This window comes from Neolamprologus multifasciatus, chromosome 17 (assembly GCF_963576455.1).
Source record: "Neolamprologus multifasciatus chromosome 17, fNeoMul1.2, whole genome shotgun sequence".
Lineage (NCBI taxonomy): Eukaryota > Metazoa > Chordata > Actinopteri > Cichliformes > Cichlidae > Neolamprologus > Neolamprologus multifasciatus.
This window is the reverse complement of record NC_140455.1, coordinates 14,221,087-14,243,111: the sequence shown is the minus strand read 5'-3', so window position 1 is coordinate 14,243,111 and position 22,025 is coordinate 14,221,087. Positions and strand designations below refer to the sequence as shown.

The following is a 22,025-nucleotide window of genomic DNA, read 5'->3' as shown; positions in this document are numbered from 1 at the left end:
CTTTCCCAGAAATTACCTGAAAAATGCAGCTAATTCCTTTTATTTTGCTTCCTCAAAGTCAGAAAATGCTGTAAAATGACACTTAATTATCTTTTAGACTAGTCTTGAGCATCATGCCTCACCATAGCCTTATTTTATTTGCATTTGTGTGACAGTTTTTCAGCTTAAATTTTTTGCCCCCCTAAATGTTTCTCTTATTTATGTATTGATATTGTTCTTAAGAGTCATTTGTAGATTCACATTTATCTTGTTTTGTTAGCATTTTAACCTTGGTAACATCCATCAATGTCCTGGGTTATGCTTTCTAACTGGTATTAGACTAGTTTAAGTGTAAAATAGTCCAGAACTCCTCCCAGCCCACCTCCTCCAGCTTACCCAGGGGAACACTGAGGTTCTCCCAGGCTCGTCGAGAGATGCAGTCTCTGCAGCATGTCGTGGGTGTATAGCATGTCTGTAGCATGTCGTGGGTGTATGTCCCACTGGGCCCTCCTCCCAGTGGGACACGCCTAGAACATCTAACCCAGGAGGAGACCACCTCAAGCTGCTTCTTTCAGAGAAAGCTCATTTCCATCGCTTCTGTCTCCGATCTCATTCTTTCACCATCAAAATAACTGACAATAATAGGCATAATAAAAGCTCCAAGCATAGATTAAGAGAGTTATGGTGTCTTTTCTTTGCTCTGTCTGGTGCCAGATGGCTGCATCACATTTACAATTTACTGGCATTGGGCATTAATTAAAATGCTCAGAATTAAATCGAACGACTGGTACATCTGTTTGGGTTTTTTTTAATTTTTTTTTGTCAGAAATCTGTTTTTATTTGTATCATATGTTTCCCACATTTCTTTGAGAACATCCACTGTTTTGATGTTGGACATTGCTCTGAGGAATGCTCAGTCATAAGCAAACACATTTCCACTTGCTGTTCCTTTTTCATTAGGCTGTTTCTTTTTCTTTGCTCGCACTCTCTCAGATTAGTTTTCAGCTCACTAGACAAACTTCACTTAGTTCTTTTGTCTCTCTCAAAATGATAAAATGAGACTGGATCTTGATTATGTTTCTTAACAAATTCTGGTACCTTTTCGGGTAAAGAAAAACACAAACACATTTTTACCTTCTGATTTCAGATAAGGCATTGTAAAGTACTTCCTCATATTAATCCACAAAGGAATTTGATCATATAATCAAATAATAATCTTTTTTTTTTCATTTCAGCAATTTGCTAAATCTGCAAAAAAAAAAAAAAATCATTTAACAATTTCAAACATTTTTATTAATTATTATTATTGGTTGAAGTGCATATTTTATGAACAATAATTAATGCGTTTTGTTTTGGGGCGACTGTCTTTCATTTTTGGTCTTTCATTTTTGGACAAACCGAACATAGTTTGAGATTATTTTCTTCACCTAGGAAACTTCTGACTGAGATATTCTAACTGAAAATGTAGTTTTCATAGCCTTCTCACTGGGGTATGTTTGTATGTATAAATAAAGATTGAGATGCAGGTTGCCAATGAAAGGTTTGCTGGTATGTAGATTTAAAAGTCAAAATGATAATACAATTGATCCTTGCAAACAGTAATTGTCTGATGCCTAATGGATGCCTTTTTACAGTAGTTTAAGATGTAGGCTATTCACATCCCAGCCTCAGATTATCTGCCTTTTTGTTGATGCTGTGTTAGCTAGTTTATTAGCTTGCATGTGCTGTGAAGACGTGTCTATCCATTTCATTTTGCATGTCCGCCACTACACAAACCACAGCTAAAACTGAATTAGAGTTTGTGAAGGGCTGGATTTGGTTTTGTTTCAGTGATATTTGCCTGAAGAGCAGAGCTGGGGTTGTACTGTAACGGTGAATGAGAGAGAAGCTGCAGGCAGATGTGAATAGTTTTTTACAATAATTTATTAAAATGTGTTTGTTTTGTTGTAGCTAGCTATGAGGTCAGTTTTAAATTACAGACCGTGATTGGTTCGTTCTTTCACGTTGAGGGTCCTGTTTGTTTTTATGTTGTCTTTATTTTAGTATAGCTAATACAACACCTGTAATGTTATGCCTTCTTACACTAAATATATGTTTTTGGCCTGATAACGTGACCTCAGTCGTGTCACTCATTTCTGTTAGCTAGCAAAGCAGCTTGCTAGCTAACAAGTGGGCATAGTCGATTTGAACGATTACTAGTCAAACAGTAACTGTGAATATGAATGTCAACTTCAAATTAGTGACTTGTTTAAATTCCACAGTTTTATTCAAACTTTCAAAGATCACTATGTCCTGATTTAGATGGTAATAAGCTATTGTTAAACTATTGTTATAAAAACTCAAGAGTAGCTGCTGATGGGCAGTTTTCGTTTTCTGCTATAACGCTCTCTCCTCCTCACTGGCCCCAGAGCAAATGTCACCATGAGGTGAGTTACCAAAACCTAAATTCTAATTTAACTTCAAGTAATTTTAAATCCATTTATTTTCTCCAAATAAATTCCAACTCTGTTAATTTTGCATAAAACCTGCTAAAAACTGCTGTTTCGTGTCTTCTTTAACGCTTAATGCTAAGACCATTAGTAGGTTGTGTGAGCATGTATGTAACACTACCAACCATGTTTGATTGAGCTATATGGAAAGCGCCATGGTTGAATTATTGATAGCCTAATGGCTTTTATGGAAACCCGCTTTACTTAGTTTTATTAACTCACCCTCCACCTTTTTATGCTTTGTAAGCACGCATGCACTAAGCCCCCCCCCCCCCCCCCCAACACACACACACACACACACACACACACACACACACACACACACACACACACACACACACACACACACACACACCAATGAATAGTTATTAATTAGGAGAGTGAGCTATTACCTCTGTAATTCAGCGGTGCAGGGACATTCTGTGTTATGTAGTTTAAAATGTGGTTTTAAGTCTAAGCTGACCCACCTGCCTTATCTAAAAGCTAATGTCTAACATAAATCACACTAACAGGGTTATAGCACTGCTACCCATCTTTGTGTTTCCTCATGCTGCCCCTGCTGTTTGTCTTTTCCTTTTATATCCTTATTCTTTTATTCATTCTTCAGCTTCTGTACAACCTGGTACTTTCCTGTTAGGTCAGCCTGTCTTATAAGTTTTAGTTGCGAACAGTAACAACTCATTTAAAACTTTTACTGCAGACCTGATCTCCATTTCTTTACTGGGGGGCTTGGTGGTGGTGGTGGGGGGAATCATCAGTTTCAGCAGATATGTGATCTCTATCGACCAGATCATTTTAGAAGAAGATCCTATTACGGATTCTTTCTTCCTCCCCTCCCTTTCTATCTCCTTCCAGCTCCTCCTGTGTTTTTTCTCTCCTGCATTATGTTGCTGGATATCCATCACAGTACAATGTATTGATTTGTACTGTAGGCATTAATTATTAGGGGAAAAAACCCTGTTCCTTGCTCTTTAGGGGCTGAGTGCAGCATGGAAAATAACCATAAGTTTAATCACTGATGCTGAATATGCTGACAGTTGTTAGGCAGTTTGGTTATTAACAGGCACATTTAATGAAGCTACATCCACAGCATTAGTCATTTGTGAAGGCTGATTCTGCATGAAGATGTTTGTTTGCTCTTTTCTTCATTTTGAAATTTAGTTGACTACAGAAAAGCACTTTGATTCCTAGACAACAGGTGCTTTTTGACACCATGGTAAAATCCTTATACCCCGAATTTTCTTAATTGGGGTCTCATTTACTTGCACATAGCAGGTATATTTGTTCATTAAATGATTAGAAATAATAGCAAAATGTATTCATTTCTGTCTATTGAGATAAAATTGATTCATTGATTGATTCATCTGGATCCGGTTTCTTATCAGTTCCCAGAGTCAGAACCAGACACGGAGATGCTGCATTCAGCTTTTATGCTTCATATATCTGGAACAAACTCCCAGAAAGCCTCAGATCAGCTGAAACACTCAGTTTATTTAAATCCAGGTTGAAGACTCACCTATTCTCAGCTGCATTTGAATAAAACACCAAATCTACACTTTTAAGCTTAAATTTCAAAGCGTACATTTTAACTACTGATTTTATCTACTGTTCTGATTTTATCTACTGTTTTTTTAATCAATTTTAAATCATGCTTTTTATTTGTTTTTGTTTTTTAATGTCTCTGTAAAGCACTTTGAATCACCTTGTTTTTGAATTGTGCTATATAAATACACTTGCCTTGCCATTGATGTTATTGATTAGTGTCACCACTCAAAGGGGATTTAGCGTATCACTTCAGCAGTGCTACATGGTTTGACTGGTCTGTCTAGTAGCTTCAGGTTTATTGAGATCCAATCACAAAATAGTTAAAAATAAGAAAAGATTCATGTTTAAAACCAAGCTAAGCATGAGCCAAAGTGTCCTTTGGTCCTTCTTAATATACGCAGACTGTTCTTACTTCCTTTCCATCACATGTAACTGCACCACACAAATCCTCTTTAGAGAGATTTCAGAAACACTTATCATGTCTCACCATGAGCTATAATGCTTTCTGAGTCACTCATGCAGCCGAAATCTAAAAGTGTCTGAATACACAAGTAGGCATTTAAATGCCATTTGGAGGGGAATTGCAAGGTTACATCTTCATCTCATAGAGCTCTAAGTTTCATACAATAACGGGGGCTGGAAGAGAGGATGAAATAATGGCTCAGGTGTGGATTTTGAAGAAAAGGTTTTCAGAATTGAAGTTCATAGTGATAATAATATGTGAGGTTAAATGAGACAACACTAAATGACATATTGTTTCGTTTTTGCTCCATGACTCTGGTCTGTTTTTTTGTTTTTGTTTTTTTGCTTTGTTTATATAAAAAAAATAATGATAATATATTTTCAATCTAGCTCATACAAAGGGTCTTTGTCTGGAGAATTCCACTTAACATCGACTACTCCTTTACCCATCACTTTCTAGCGTAATGTCCAAGGACATCCTGCTTCCTCCTTCAGGACATAGTAACCATTTCTGACAGAAGCATGAGGCAGAATAGAGCTGGTATACATGGAGGAGACAGAATGATGGAAACGAAACACTTCATTTTGCATGATGAAACTCTTTTAGGCTTAGTGCCAGTACCTCAGCTCTGTGCTGTTATAGATAAACTAAGAGTTGTATTTCTTACTGAAAAGAAGAGACTGGGAATCATTCTTGTACGATTCCCAGTCTTGTGAGGCTTCAGGCTTCATTTAAGTACACATTCAGTAGCTTTTAACATAGTTTTTATCAGCAGTAATGTTACTTAACCATTTATTGAAGCATTTGTTTAGGCCTCAGCATTTCAGTCGAGTTGAGATCTGGGTTCAACTGGAGCAGCCAAGCATCTGAATTCTTTTCTTTTTATAGCCGTTCTATATAAATTCTCTGGTGTGCTCGGGATGTTGCATTACACAATTTTTACCCAAGCTTTAGCTGTTGGACAGATGGTCACACATTTCACTCGAGAATACTTTGGACTACAGAGGAGTTCAGTGACTGAACCATTTAACCTTCGAACTCAGGCCTGCAGTTTGCAGTTTTTCTGAGCATTGTACAGTCTGACCTTGGGGTGAATTCACTGGAGCTGGGAACTTTGTTAACACACTGCTGAATGTTCCAGACCAGAACTAGGCCTGAAAAACTGAAGAAGCTTCTCTGATGAGAGGTGAAACGTCTTCAAGAAACTCAAAAAAGTCCAGTCGCTTTTCTGTCCAAGCTCTTGAGATTATAATGACGTGGATGGCTGAGCCCTTCACAGACATATTCTATGGACGTAGTTTCTCAAAGGGTATACTTTTAGATCTTTAACAAAGTATAACACAGAGTCCTGTGAAAACAAAACTAGTTTATTTGCACTTGGGTGAGAACAGAAGGTCCTAAAAACGCCAGAGGTGGTAAAATCTATTCTTGGGAGCTATGTCCTCTTTCAGAGTGACATGAGAGGGAAACACATTGCAGGCAGTTCAGCATAGCTGTGCGTTAGATAACTGAGTTTAAGTGTCGGCTAGCATGCCTTTTGGGGTTCAGACATTGATTACGATATACGACGACATAATCTGCATAACAGTTGGGGCTACAGGTCACATTTTTGGGTCAGAAAATGTCAGAAAATCAATGATCAGATTTAGTCTGCTGGCAGTTTGTGTGTTATTTTCCTGTTCACCTCCTTCTCTTTGTCCTGAATGTGCGTACTTAGGTGTTTTAAATCAGCCTTATAACAATAAAGGCCATTTGCACAATGAGAGAGTAAACTTTTAAGCCTTGTCAGCAATTATAATAAGTCAGATTGATGTGGTCTGCTCTTGTCTAGATTTTCATTATAATAGAAAGCTTTGCAGTGCTTGCCAACAGTGGTATGTTAGGTGTAGTCTAGCCATTTACCCCTCACGGTCATCTGGTTTTCTCTCTCACTCTGTCTGCTAATAGCAGACTTGATTCATTTGCCTGGAACTTTTATGTCATTTACAAGCTAAAATGTTTAAAAGAAGTCCAAAAATGAAAACCAGAAACCTCAACTGAGTCTGTGCTTCAGTAACTAGAGGAAACAGACGATTAATTCTCCTTTCACATCGGAAAACATTTACAAGACTACAATAATAATAATGATTTGGTTACAGCGTGAACATAATAAGTAGCAAAGGTTCAATAAGGAGTTAAAGCATCACCTTAATGGCACTCAAAATTGTTGAGTGGCATCGTGATTAGGAGGCAGGTGGAAAAAAGCCTGGAGAGGTGGAAGTATGCACAGGAGAGAAGAGGAAGCAAACGTGTGTAAATGTGAGGGAGATGGTTGGAACAATGAAGCTCCAAGGAATAGATGTAATAAAGTTAGATGAGTTTAAATGTTTGGGGTAAGCCATCCAAAGCAATGGACACTGCGCAAGAGAGGTGAAGACGAGTCCAGGCAGGGTGAGTGGGTTCAGACGAATGTCAGGGCTGATTTGTGATTTAAGGATAGAAGCAAGACTGAAAGGGAAGGTTTAGGACGTCTTAGAAATGAGCAGATCAGAGGGACAGCTCAGGTTGAACAGTTTGGAGAAAAAGAAAGAGCAGTAATGCTGAGATGGTTTGGACATGGTCAGTGGAGCGAAGTGAATATATCGGACAAAGGGTGTTGGATATGGAGCTGCCTGGCAGGAGGAGGTAGGTAAAGATAACATGCAGTATCATTGGTTTTGTATTTTATCAGAAATGACGTAGGCTTCAGTGTAGCATTATGCTGGATGCTTCCTGCACTTCAATTACATTAACAAATACATTCAAACAATGTCCTGTTCTGTTTGGGATGAGGTAATTCAGTTTTGACAGTATCTTCCATCTCTGATGACGGAGAGGAAATTGAATTGTGTTTCCATCTCACACAGCTCCCCCTCCCTGCCCGCCTCCTCTGATCTGTTTTCTTCTACATCTCTCCTTTTTGCTGTGAGGTTGGAAACTCTTCCTGGAATGAAATCCCTGTGTTAGTATTGAATTCTTTCTGTTTACTCGTGGCTTTTCTTTATCTTCCGATTAGAGCTAATGCACAGACTAAAAATGTCATCAACAGATTGATTAAAATATTCCAGTGTAAAAGTATGTGCAAAGAACAATTTAGCTTGTGTGTTGTTTTGTGTTACCTGCAATCTTGTCATCCTCCCTCATATGTCAACCTGCCTCATGTGTCATCCTCTCTTTCTGCCTCTCTGTTATGAACTGTTAAATGAATTCGGGGTCATGCCAGACTCAAGTTTGCCTCAAACAGTAAAGCAACGCAGGACTTTAGTCCAGTATGACTCAGTAAAGCATCTTTCCACTTTTACTGGATGTAAATGTAGGTTCCATTAAGGGGTATGCTTTCAATCTGCCAGACGTCTGAATGTCAGTCCTGGTGCTCTTCGAGTTGTACCTATTGCAAGAAATGATTGTGTGTTGTGTTGTTTTCGGATGAGCAGTATTATTGTGCAGAATATGGCTCGGGCTCTACTTATAAAACTTTCAACAGTACTTCTCTGCAGCCTGTGAGAAATGAAGATAAATAAAACCCTTTTTTTTTTAATACATACAAACTCAAGATGGCAAATATCCACCGGTGTGTGCTGAAGGGTTTGGGAAAGATAAACAAGCAGGATTTCATGTGCTTTGATAAAATCTATTAAGAGAGAAGAGTTGTGCGTTTTCGCTCTGTCCTTTAATGTGACTGCTTGCATTCTGAAGTGGTACTGAGGGGAAAAGGGTAAATATAAGTTATGGTTTATGGGCAACAAAAGTGATGTCCCATCTGCTGGCACAAAGGCACCCTTTGGTAGGATTGTCTGAGTGGTGACACCTGTCATTCAGGCGAATACAGCAATGAGTATTAGTGCCCTCGGGACTGGTAGAAATAGTACAGAGATGTGGCGACATGACTGTTTGCGTGCGAAGTGACCATTGTGTCACAGATAAATGGGTCCTTAGTGAAACTGCCGTATAGCACCAAACCACAACAGCAGCAGCCTCAGGGCAGGTTATATTGTAAGGCAAAGGCCCTGCATTGAAAAAGGAACAGCATGGAACAGCATGTCTGTCTTTAGGAACTTATCATCACTTTGAAACAGGGTGCAGTGTTTGTTGCTGTTTGTTGTGGCTTGATTGAACAGACATTAAACACACACAGCATTGCGCATTGAGCCAGAGCTGCTGCAGTTGCCAGCAGTCTTTTGAACTGAGTTTGAACTTGCACACATGCACACACCTACTTACATACATATAGATGCACGGCGATATCTTACGTCAGTGTAACCTTTTGACCTACTATAGCTGCACAGTACGTCAAAGCACATTTTGCATGATAGAGATCAATTCAAAGCAGGATACAGAGAGACGATTTGACTTGGCGAGCCCCTGATAAAACAGTCCTAATCTGTGTGTCTGTGTGTGTGCATTTGGATTTTTGTATCATCAAGAGCTTGTTTCTCACTATGTCTTTACCCCTGACAGTAGACATAGTCAAGTTTGGCTTTAGCCCTTATCATGAGGACTGGAGTCTGGCTTCCTCTGCCCTTTACTGAGAGCCTTGAAATGACTGTAGAGTGTGACTGACAGAGAACAGAGCCTTCTGGATCTTATTTAGGATTATTAAATATTGTTTCCCTTGGGATTAGTGGTTAAATGTAAACATTCATATTGGAATCCTTTTAAAACATCTTTAGTTCTCTTGTTGCATTTACTGTTGCATAGAGAAAATGACAAATAACAAAAATTAAACATTCAGTTTAGATAATCTAAAAAAGAGCCAAGATAAAATTAAAATCCGTTTCAGATTTCTTATTGTCAGTGCACAGTTATCCAGTGATTAATAATCCAGACCCGAAACTGTTAATTGCACAAGTGACTCAAAAGCTGTAGCATTACACACAGATGGTCCTTGAGCCACGCTGGATCCACGCACAGCTACTCTGTGTTTCCCAGACGGCTTCATTTCTGTAGTTCCTAATTATGTTATCTACCACTTTCTAATCATACATTTCATTTAATCCACTTTACATGCAAAAGTTGAGACTTGAAGGGAAGACAGGCCACATTAGTGTTTGTCTTAATTTGTACTCTGTACCTCTACCCTAGTTCTCTCTATCCTCTCTTTCATCTGCCCTTTCTCCCTCTCACAGTATAAAGCCTTTTCAGGCTTACTCAGCATTTTCTTATCAATGCCCTGATGGGGACAAAGCTTTATGCAACGGCTGTGTGTCCACATCTTTCTTGCTCTTATTTCCCTCTCTTCGTTCGCTTTTTCTCTTTAGCTTTCATCTGCTTTCAGCATCATCACATTGTTCTATATAAACCATCTGCAAAAATCAAGAATAAGTCGACCAGTCACTCAGACTTCAGGAACCCCAAAAATGATGTCACCAATCTCTCACAGCAAAACAAAGAAACCATGGTCATTACAGAAGAGAATAAGCACAGAAAGAAAAGTGGACTGTTCAGCCGGATTTCTCTTACCTGGACCAAATGAACCACATCTCCATACGTAGAGCTATTAAGCCGCTGCAGCTGTGAACAGCTTTGTGTATGATAAAGAAGTGGTGCGTTGAAAGGCAAAGCTGGATTGAAAAGTGATTTCAGAGCTTTGTGGTTATGTAAGATCGCAGCTCTTTCAAGTGTGTGCATTTTAGTTGGTCTCTATTATTGTGGAAATTGCACCCTCTGCCTCCTGTCACTGATGGAGTTGAATAACACTGTGTTCACATTCTTCATCCTGTGCCAAACACCTTCATGTTTAATTTATTGAGACTGAGCTTTCTCCTGCTGTCCTGTCTGACACACACATCCAAATACACCGTCAGCACAATGCTCAGACAGAGCAGCACGCAACCTGTCTGCATAATGCAGACACACACACACACACACACACACACACACACACACACACACACACACACACACACACACACACACACACACAGAGAGAGAGAGCTGTCATCCTACTACTCATTTCATAGTTTTCATTTTCGGGCGGGGCTGTTGCATAGTGCTGTTTGCTGCCTTTCTCTACAGCTCTCTGTTAATGCTTTTATTTTTTCTATTAATCTTCCAATTGCTTGTTTCTTTAGGACTGTCCATTATCGCACTGGACAAATGTAGTATTGTGTTTATATAATTGTTGTGACTGATTTCCTGGCATTAACTTTATTTCCCCTGAAACTCATTTACTCGGATTGTTTTATTTCAGCGTGTCTGTATACACATGCATGACTCTGAGATATCCGTCAGGCTGCTGTCCAGACAGCCAGCCAGCTGGCTGCAGGACAGTTTGACTAACAGTAGACCAACCCATCAAGCTGATGAATGAAGCAACACAAACAGGAGCTCTTTATCTCAGCTCCTTTATTATACAAAGAAGATGACTATTGTGTCTGGCACAACAGCCTGTATTCCAAACCCTCAACGTCAGAGTGAGAGTCGATAGCAATTTAACACGAAATATCAGGTATCAATAACATGATTTCATATTGTCTATTGATTGAGCCACATTGCAATGGCCCATTAACTTGACGACAACACAAATGCTGTTAAATCTTGTGTATTTGGTAGACAGATTTCTTTACAGTCAGCTGTGGCCCAGAGCTATTAGTCAGAACCTTCTGTTCAAAAATCTCTGAGGTTAGACTGAAAACAGGTTCTTTAAAACAATCTTCCTAAACAGTGAACTAAATTTATAATTACGCAACTTCTAACTAATTTTCTGCACAGCCACACTGCATAGGTCACTGTTACACACTGGATTATGTTAGAAATATGGGTTCAAGGCAGATTTCCCAGTTTTCCAGTATCAAAATGTAATACTAATAAATGGGTAGGTACATACTGCTAAGTACTTAGTACTTATTATAGCTTTAATAATTCTAATTTGTGTCCTGAAGTATGATGTTGAAAGACACGTTGATCATGTCATCTTCATCATCATGCTGGCATCTGGTTGGAAGGTGAAATACGATGCTCATGTTGTAGGTGATTTACAAAATGTTCCTGTTTGTGGGTGCTGGACGCAATGTTACGTTAAATCCAAGTATTATAGAGATAATGTAGTAGAAACATGATAATAATAGGCATGTGTATCATGCCTTTATTACCCTTGACCTCTAACCTCACACTGGGTGTGAGTGTAGGTGCCCACATTGCTAGACTACTTTCATTTAAGTGTCTCTGTATGCGTTTTAATTTTAGCCAAGCTGCATTCAGTCCACTACACAAGCAGTCAGTCGGTGGGCTACTGTCCACCAGTCTTGTGGCTAAGTGAACATTCCTCTGTGTGGCCCCTTTGGCCTTTGCACTCACTAACACTGGGGCTTTGACCAGAGGATGGGGGCCCAGACAGGGCTGCTGGAGCTCAGTTTGATACGGATTACTCTGGGTCTGATCTCCCTCTACACACATAGCAGTGGCTGAACAGACGAATCTGTCCATGGTCAGTGTTGTGTTTGTGCTGTATACAGTATATATATATATGCATGCACCAGCAGACATATACTCTCTCTCTTCTGCATCGATTATAGGCCAGTTTTTTGTTTTGCTTGGTTATTCAAACCATCCATTCATTCTCATTATTATTCTCTCATGTCTTTGTGAGTCATCAGTACATCGCTCTCTGTGGTGTGTAGGAGGACTCCAGACGCTCTGCCTTCTCTACAGTTCAATCTATCCTTCCGTCACTTTTTTGTCCCCGTTCCTGTTTTTTTTTTTTTTTTTTTTTTCGCTTCTTTGCTCCTTTGCGTCTCTCTTGTTTGTGGAGGAGGATCACCAGTTAAAAATAGTGTTCTGGTGTCACTTACCAAAACCTGTCAAAACAAGATATATTCAGAAAAGGTAAACATTTCAGAGCTTTACAAGTGACAGTTATTGTGATCCAACTGATTGGCTGAACCTTTATTTTCTTTCTCTGAAAAGAAATTGAAAGTTTCCTTGGCTGTGTGTTTACATCCACCCTCTTTTCATCTTCATCTTAAAACACAAGGTAAAATACGTTTTTAACTCTTTTTATGTAATATTAAAGGGGAAATGAGACACTTTGAAGCTTTATAAAGGCTCACTTACATGCTTTTGGTCATACCTCCAAGTTCTTGTAAGATCAGGAAAGCGGTGGCTGTAATACCAGCATCTTTAATGCCTATGGCTTTAAGCACAGGTGAACACAGGTGTATGTTTGCGTGTCCACATACTTTTACATACAAACTATCAGGGATAATTTTTTTTAATTAAAAAGATAGTTGTGTGAAAAAGTGATCATCCAAAACCTCTGATCAGTGCATTCATGATTAATTCATGTGTATAAAATAATGATACATTAAGCACACATTGCTCTGTGTGTGCGTGTTGCAAGGTGCAAAGGCAGCATCTTGTTTTGGTTAGAACCAGGCGAGGTTATAGTGACGGATACACAGCGCACACGAGTGGAGAGGGAGGCGGAGCACTTGTCCTCGCTCCATTCATTGTGAGCAAAGCCTCTGTCTCCTGCTTGCGCCTGATAGGCCGTCTCTGCAGAGAGAGAGGGAGAGAAAGAGAGAAAGGTTGAGCTTGTGGAAAAAGAACAGAGGGAGGAGCTGGAGCATGTGAGCATACTGACACATCAGAGAGAGCAAAGAAAGGCAACAACAGAGGGGACGCAGAGATTTGAGGAACAGAAGACAAGAGAAGAGGAAGGAAGGAATCCTCTTAGAATCCTCATCTGTTCTTCTCAGAGAAGGAAACGCTCATCCTTCCTGCCTTGTTCATCCCCTTGTGTTACTACTCTCAGCTGATCTGGATCTCCTCCTCCCCACAGCCTTTTGGAGAAACACTGAAAACTGAAAGATGCAGGAGAAGGTGCAGGAGAGGACGGCACAGATGAAGCGATGACTAACATGCATGATGGGGTTGTGTGTGTGGCGGATGCTTGTGTGCGTGTCTGCGAGACCCCTATGGCTTTAACTGTATGGAATCTGGCCCTTTTGGTTGGCATGGAGATGGATGCGAGGTGCCTTCTTGCTTAGTAAATCACTGCTAGCAAACAAACACTTTTTTTTAGTCTACACTCTGTGTCGTCTGGTGAGTCTAACAGCTTTGTGTGTCTTTCTTTTCTAATCTCAAGCCATAAAACTGATTGAGGAAAAGCAGGCTTTTCTCTAAACTCTGGATTGAGTGTCACTTAGCAGGTTGAGCACATAAGGCCTGTCAGTCCTGACTGATCCCTCCATAGAAAGAAACTCTGGAAGCCTGCTTGCCTGCTTGTGTTTTTGCAGTGATTTCGGGACCTTGTTACAGCTCAGCTCTAATTAAGCCAGAGGCAAGCAAGCTGGTGCCTTCCCATTTATGTTTTGCCTCCTTTCGGTCTCTTTTTCCCCTCCCTCTGTCCACCCCCTGAGGCCTCATCGTCATCATTAATTTCTATTGCAAGCTGCACATGAATAATGGAAGGAGCAGAGTTTCCTCTGGACTATTGCCTTAGGGGTGGGAGGCAAACGGAGGAGGACAGATGAAGAGACTGGAGAGTCAGAAACCAGAAAAAAGGAGCTGAGCGCCTCACTGTACACTCTGGGAAACTGAGGGGTGTGTCCAGTGCTGAATAAATGAATGGAACATTCAGCAGGGAAGATACGGAGGATGAGCTTTCACCATTCTCTACAACAAGTTTGAATACACACAAGAGATAAAGAAATGGAAGAGATCAACATTAGACCAGTCTTCTGTGCTTTTGTTTTCCTTCCACAGTTAGTATAACAGCCTTGGATTTTGTATATATATATCAATATATACACACACACACATATATGTTTTTATCCACCTTCTTGACTGAATCCCATCTATTTGGCACTGAAACCTGAAGCTGATCACCTCAGTGAAGTCTCAGAGAAAAAAACAGGACTCTTAAAGCTTCTGATTGAAATGGAAAACGATGACAACCTGATGAGTAACGGCTTGACGGACAGTAAAGAAGGGTGGAGGCTCTGATCTCACCACTTCCATGTGGACAGACTTCCTAGAAAGTGCCTGAACTTTGTTGCTTTGAAAACAAAAGATACCTAACCTCGCATTATCATGGATGACTCAAGTATTTTGAGACGCAGGGGCCTGCAGGTAGGCTTCTACTGCTTTTTTTTGCTGTTTGTGTGTGCATTTTTTAACTTAAGATTAGAGCATATTATTTCTCTGTAGTTTGCAGAGATAAACTGTCCTGCACTGAAAGGAGAGGTTCAGAATTCAGAATACTTGAATATGCACAGTTTTGATGCTGCTGCATTCTACAAACATGCACCCAAGCAGTCACAGAGACTGACCCTATCACATCACAATATACCATTATTTGTTCACACTCACTTAAACAGATGCGTAAACCATATCACCAGGCATATCCAATTTCCCTCTGGTGGAAGTCGGTAAATGATGCAACAGCCCAGTGAACAACAACAAGCAATTGTGTATCATAGCACTCAGAATGTGGACAGCCTGTCAGGTTCATGTCACACCTTTAAATAATAACCATTTATAATTCAAGCAATTAATTTAGGAAGGACTATATAAGAGTTTTGTTATCTTTTAGCTCCATGTTCTATTAGTAAGAACATCAGTCTAAAATCTAAACTACTAACTTTAAGACTACCAATGTGAAATGGAATGAAAACTGATCCTGCTGTTACACCAGACAGTGTCTGTCATCCATTTGAATGAATTTTAAAAACAAATGAATTCAGGATACATAGAACTATGTAAACTCATGTAACATCCCTGCTTGTGTTGTTAAGCCCAATTATGTATAGGTTCATTCTTCCACTACAAATTACCTTGTCAGTTTTAGGGGTGGAGCATCTTGAGTGGTGATATTGATACAAATATCGATACTGCAGTAAATTAAAATACTTTGGGAAGACTATGAACAAAGAGCATTGCATCACCATCCTGAGATAACTTGAATCAAATTCAGTGCAAGCTAATTAGCTTGCACTAATTCAGTGCAAGCTAATAGTCCAGTCACATGACTAAAAATAGGACAGCAACCTCCTGACATCTACAAGAAAAAATACATTGTTGGCTGCCTGGTGTTTGTATTACATTGAAGTCACTCTGGGACTGATTGCAGCTAGTGGTGACTAAATGTTTGCAGATAGTTTAAGGGGGGTTGCACACTTGTGACCATGTTTGTTTGCAAGGCGATTGCACAGATTGGCTGATAGGAGGCAGCCTTTCTGCAAACAGTTGCAGTCTTACGTGGACTGACTGCAGTCACTCTCAGAGTGAAGGTTTGCAAATAATTGCCTCATTTATAAAAGCAGACAGATTGCCAGCATGTTGCCATCAAGGTAAATAAGTCTTTCTCAATGAGTATAACTTGAGGGGACTTGACTCATCTGGTTGCCAGCTGGTTGCATTATCATTACGTTGCTATAGAACAGGAAGGTTGCTGAAGGAAAATGTAACAATTAAATGCACATTTCTGTTAAATGTGAATTTCTGGCTATGTAAACAACGACAGATATGTGATTTTCAACAACTTGGAAAAAGAAACATTTTAACAAATAGATTGATCCATTAAACCAAGATACATTTTTTCATTTGCATTGTTTTTCCTTCTTTCCCGCACACGGCTGAAAAGCTGAAAAAGAAGCTTGACAAATGTTGAGTCAGCAGATGGTGTCATCTACATCCTAAACCAGAGAGGCCAAGGACAAATGCACGTGTTAGAGACAGGTTTAGTCTAAGATTAGCTTTTCCTTCAGGTCTTGCCTTACACTGTTAGATTTCCAGGAGAAATGAGGACACAAGGTTCTGCATACAGTGGCGATGAAACGGTGTTCTAGCACTGTATTTATGGTGTTTAAATAGCTTTGTGTCGAGAGGAACTGGGGCTTGAATGAGGCCACCTTGTAAGGAGTGACAACCTGGATTTGCTGAGATTAACTTTGTTTTCCACGTCACAGCGTTGTAGTGTCAGGTCACAGACAGCTTTTTAGTGCTTTTATTTGTGAACAACAGTTAATCGGTTAATTGAACACACTGCTAAAATGGTTTTGAATTATTGATATAAAAGGATTTTCTAAATAACACCAATGTCTAGACAGTCAAAGACCAGTATGCTTTTATTACTGCACACAGTGTTATACTCGAACAACTACAACATCATTTACTACTCGAGTATTTCCATGTAGAGATCAATAACTAAAACTGACATCGTTGTAATGTTGACAAATACTAATGAAACAATGTTCTCCCTCAGCACCAGTTAACCAGTTTTTATGCGCTCATGTTCACCAGAAATCGAGAGCTGATAGTTTGTGAGGTTCAATGTTTTAAAGCTTCATCCTTAAATCAGACATTTACTCTTTCACTGTTACGTCTCATCATAGGAAATGACAGGGTAACAATGGTGCTGTACGGTTGTCCTTAGGTGGGTTTTTTTTGCCAAGCTGACAAACCGAAAACTGACAACTGCTCATTTGTTCATCTGCACACAGCAGCTCTGTCTGGGCTGGGTATATTTGTTGGAAGGGATGTTTACTCTCTGTAAATCTCTTTATGGCTGAGTGCCCACAGTTGGATACAAACCCTGTCGGCTGGACAGATTAAAAGCACAACCAGCTGCCATGAATTGCTAGACATGGACCCAAATATAGACTAACCAGACTCGCTGAACAAACTGAAAAAGTACCTTTATTTAAAAGGTGGATTATTTAAAACAACAGAGTCCATACAAAAAGGAAACACAGAGAATTTAAACTGAATCCACAATACTAAACAACTGGCTGGGAGTATGTAGGATAATAGACAACGCAACAAAGGATGTGTGGAGCCTGGGGCTGTTTATACTGAATGACAAATTAGGGCTAATCAGGGGGATAGGGCACACCAGAGTGGAACAGGTAAGACAAATCAGGAAATACTGAGATAAAGGAAACAAAACGAAATAGTAGACAAAAGACTATCAAAATGAAACATGTAGTAACACAAAACCCAGTGTTAATGACACCAGCAGTCCGAATCTGTGGCCCTTAGAGGCTGTAGTGTGTGTTTGCTCATTCTTTAATGGTACCAGTACTGAAGCTAACATGTTAATTTGATTTGTGGTGCTGTAGGAAATGTAATTGGGTCATTACAATCAAAATCCTTTATCTGCTGAAAAGAAAGAATAATATCATGAAACACCATGCTTTTTTAGATATATTTATGAGTTGAAATTCTGGCCAAAGGTCAGTCATCTTTTAAAGCGATAAATATCTGGAGCTTTCTTTGAGACTATTAGGCAATTGGGTTTTAAAATAAACCATCATGGCTCAAAAGGTTGCTGAAAGGAACATTGTAGACTTATGACACTGGAAGAAGTGTCAGGGTGGCCACTGAAAGGAAAGCATTTTAACAGCAAAGTTGTTTGTTGAAGTACATACTGGAATAAAGATGCGCATTTTTTACAAAGGATATCTAACAACAGTAACTTTGGTCTGTCTACAATCTTGTTTATTACTGTCAAATGTTAGATTTTGAGATAATGATGATGATTTTATATTTTTATATTTATTGACATTTGTGAAGTTCTTTTTGGTATAGCAGTTTATTATGATTATGATTATTGTTGTTATTATTATTATTATTAGTAGTAGTAGTAGTGGTAGTGGTGGTGGTGGTGGTGGTAGTACAAGTAACATAACAGTCTTTAAATGTAACTGAATAGATGTAATGTAAAAGTGTATGAATAGTATTAAAACTAAAAATTTCAAGACAAATAGATGGACAGACTTGTCAACATCTTTAAGACTTTTCTTTGTAGGAACCTCAAAATCACACCAAAGGTTTGTGTGAGCAGTGTCCTTTTCCTGGCTTGTCCTTGAAACTTGTGAGGACACGTGTTCTCTTATTAGCTTCCCAGTCAGATAAGATATATAGCCTGAGGTCAGCAGTCAGCCTTTTGTCAGGCCACTGTCAGCCTGAAACTGTGAAGTAGTGTGATCTTTCAAACCCAAACACAGAGCACAGGTCACCTACTTGACTGCTGGGTTAGAGATAGTAAAAGAAAATGTGGTCGGGGTGAAAGGTCAAACAGATAGCTGTCATGTTAAGCTTAGTGGATCAAATCAGATCGGTATTCTTTTCGCTGTCTTCTGGTGTCTCTGTGTTGTTTTCTAGGGTGAATATGTAGGAGCTGGTGAGCTACAGCCATTAATACAGCTGTCTTAAGTCTCTGCTTCAATAATACCAGCAAGGCCTTGTTGGCTTGCTGTACATATGGTTGTGGTAAAATGTGTGTATAACTTTCTGTGGGTTAAGTTTAACTGCACAATAAAAGTGCATATGCTCCTTTTGTTTGTGTTTATTATGAACATGTTTTATTTATTGCTCCACAGCTGTTGGGCTATAGGGTTGAGCTTGCCTCTACCCTGATCAGTGTAATGCATAATGCAAATTCTGTCTGTGTAGAATGAGTATTTTTTCCCTGTGTGCATGTGTTCTGTTGTCATTTGAGAAATAGGATTAGTTCTGCCGTTCCAACAGCAGCAGACTGAAACAAAAGACTGTCTGTCTCTGATTATGTCTTAAATTAAGAATCTTTATCATGGCTCTGTGCTGACATCAGCCTGTCTGAGCTCTAGGAAAGCAGCTCATATCAGCTGGTATCAGCTTCCATTCAAAATTGCTGTCGCATGAATTTAAAGACTGTTCTTCACCATAAGCTCTTCTTGTTCAGAAAAGACGGTATGGTGAAATTATATACCAGCTGGTTTCCTCTCGTAAGGTTTCAGCATCGAATAATTCAAAAGACAGAGAGCAAAACTCCAGATAGGTAATTTTGTAAGTTTCAATCCTATAAATTCCCCCAAATCACACCGACGGATATCACAAAGCCTACTGTAGGCAGAATTATGACTGTAAAAATATTTTTATGAATTATTTATAACTTTAAGTTACTCAATGTAAAATGTCTGTAAACCCAGAGTGACAACACAGTGCAAATGTAGACTTTACAGTCTTTAAAAAGTACTGACTCACACTTATTTTGTATCTCAATGTCTTTTAAAAGGAAAGAACCACACCTAAAAACAGCCGTTATCATGATTCTTCTTAATCGCCACATGAACAGATACAGATACAGATACCTGTACAAGTGAAGACACTTGTACAGACAATGCATGCTAGTAAAGGTTTCTTGGATCTCTATGAAGGCTATTTTTAGTCACTACATATTTTTTTACCATTAGCAATGTACACTAATATTTTTGTATATGTAACAGGCCAAAACAATGTTGTGTTTTTGAGTGAACACAGTTTTTCTTGCATAGAGGAATCTTCATCCACCAAAGAGTTTTTAGTCAGAGGAGTACATGAGTTTTCAGAATTGTGATTTAATCCAGAAAACTTGTTATAGCTCTGCTTTTGTCGTCAAATTCTTTTTTCTTTTGCTTGTGTTTTGTCTCTTTACATTTACACAATTTGACGATTTGTTTACTTTAAGGACATCTATATACTTTGTTGGAGTCATTTCTGCATAATGCACAATTTGGGGGCCCATAATGGTGCTTAAGAACAATCTGGCAAGAGTTCAGTGTCTCATATAAATTGACGATTAACGCTGCTACCTACAGTTGGGATTAATACAGATTTTCAGATTAGCTATACATTTTCTCTTATTTGCTTCTGGTTATTGATTGTTCTGACTCGCTTGCTTTTCCTTTTTTTTTTTAATCATACACTATGATGGTTGTGCCTCTCAAATCGATGGAGAGAATCTGTTGTTGCTTTCCTTTCCCAGCTGTGGATAATTTTACTTTTTGGCCAAAGAACAATCCCAAACCAAAATGTGTTGAGCAACTCTAGATAGGTGAGAGTGTGAAACTGAGATTAAACAAATCAAGCAAAGGGAGATCAGGCTAATGGAGAGAAAAATCCAGCCAATTAAAAGGAAAAATCTCCTTTATGGATTAGGAGTTCTTAAGGGTGTTGGTTTCACTGGGAACAGAACAGTCTTACAAGAGCACCCCTGAGAGTGCTTGTGTGTTCTGCAATGGCTCGTCTGTGGGTACTGCAGGCTAATGAAAAAGCAGACAGGGACAGGAGGTCTCTGGCATGCAGGCGCTCGGTCAGCTGGTACGGTTTGAGGTTGAATTTGATCAAGGAGACCAATGAGGCAGCTTCACAGGTCAGCCAGGTATGATTCAGACATCGAGGATATTTTCCATGATGCTAATATGCCAGTGTTGAATAGCTACAACTCAGTGCCATTATTACGTGTGTGATATAAATATTAGAATATCCTTCCACTTGCTTTTTTCCTGAATGAAGTTAAATCAGATAACCCTCTTAGTGCCAACTAACACTGACGTGTTATTGCTGGTTGTAGCGGCTTATTTTAATTCTTTAATTTAAAACATACTAGCAACAAACAAACTTACAGGTACAAAGATGGAAATGATTTGTAATGAATTTCAGCTGAACAAGAGTTGCTTCAAGTAGTTCGGGCATAAAAACTTCAAGCAAATCTTGTATATGTTCTATACACTAATCACATTTTGTCGGAAAAGAACTATTTTGTAAAGCAACAATGTCCACCTGTCAACTATAATACAACATTTCCCTTTGACCAAAAAAACTTTGATAAATTAATTGATAGGGTTGAAGTCATATGATTTCAGTTAGTTAATATGAAATAAGTTCTTGATTTCCATCCTGAGGTCTGATGAAATTTACAAGCTTTTCACACCAGTTTGGGGTTATCCAAGCACACATTAATTCCACTGGAATTATAGTAACATTACGTCCCCGCTGTTTTTTATTCTTATGTTTTTCTGCTCTTGTTGGTAAATCGATATTGTACTCCTTTTAAGCAGAGCAGTAACTTGTGACCTTGCCTCACTGTTCTGCTGAAATCACTGCAGCTGCTATTTATCAGAACCCCAGAAAATCAGACTGTGCAGCTGCTCCACGCTATCTGACAATCCTCAGAGCTGCTAATAGACTACTCTGTGAGAAATCGAGTTCTGCCAGCTTCCTGTTAGTCTATCAATAAACCAGATATTCAGAGGAAGACATGTGACAAAGAACATTTAATGCTGTGGGCATTTCATTTGTTATCAATGATGATACATTGTCCCATACTTAAATTACTATGGCAAATAAAGCAGACATATCTTAAATAATTTTCCTGGTTTGGACACCAAAAAGAAAGCTCTCTGTGGACATACATAAATTGCCACATAAATCTCCCAATTTAAGTTCTTGAGTGTTACAGTTAACAACTTATTGACATCATAATTATCAGTCATGCCCTGCAGTCGTGCTAGTTCCAAAACTTGTATCGGGAATTCTAAAATGTGACCTCAAATTAACCTTGATAGCTGCTTCCGGAACCTCCGGAGTTAAATGCCATGATGGTCATTAGCTAATGGGGCTATGTGCCAAGTAAGAAAAAGATTGCTTTAAAACTTAAGAATTCGTATGTTAGTTTCTGTTTTAAGATGTTTCTGGTGAAAAAGATTACTGAATTGGACGACATAATGGGACTTTTCCCCCCCACATAATGTCAAAACAACACAAAACAACCTGTATATATATACAGA

At 39.0% G+C, this 22,025-nt stretch overlaps 1 protein-coding gene across 8 annotated transcripts in view; it reads left to right on the top strand.

Annotated features, from left to right (window-relative positions):
• mast2 (microtubule associated serine/threonine kinase 2) overlaps nucleotides 1-22,025 on the top strand; it is a 146,844-nt gene that overhangs the window by 30,179 nt on the left and 94,640 nt on the right. The window contains exon 1 of one of the 8 annotated variants that reach the window (XM_085138337.1): nucleotides 12,786-14,565. The exons of 6 other annotated variants lie outside the window; for them this stretch is intronic. In XM_085138337.1, the coding sequence (XP_084994463.1) occupies nucleotides 14,527-14,565 (39 nt within the window). In that variant the 5' untranslated portion in view covers nucleotides 12,786-14,526. Of the gene's footprint in view, nucleotides 1-12,785; nucleotides 14,566-20,126; nucleotides 20,618-22,025 lie in introns of those variants that run through there. One more of the 8 variants, XM_085138334.1, reaches the window with a different exon arrangement.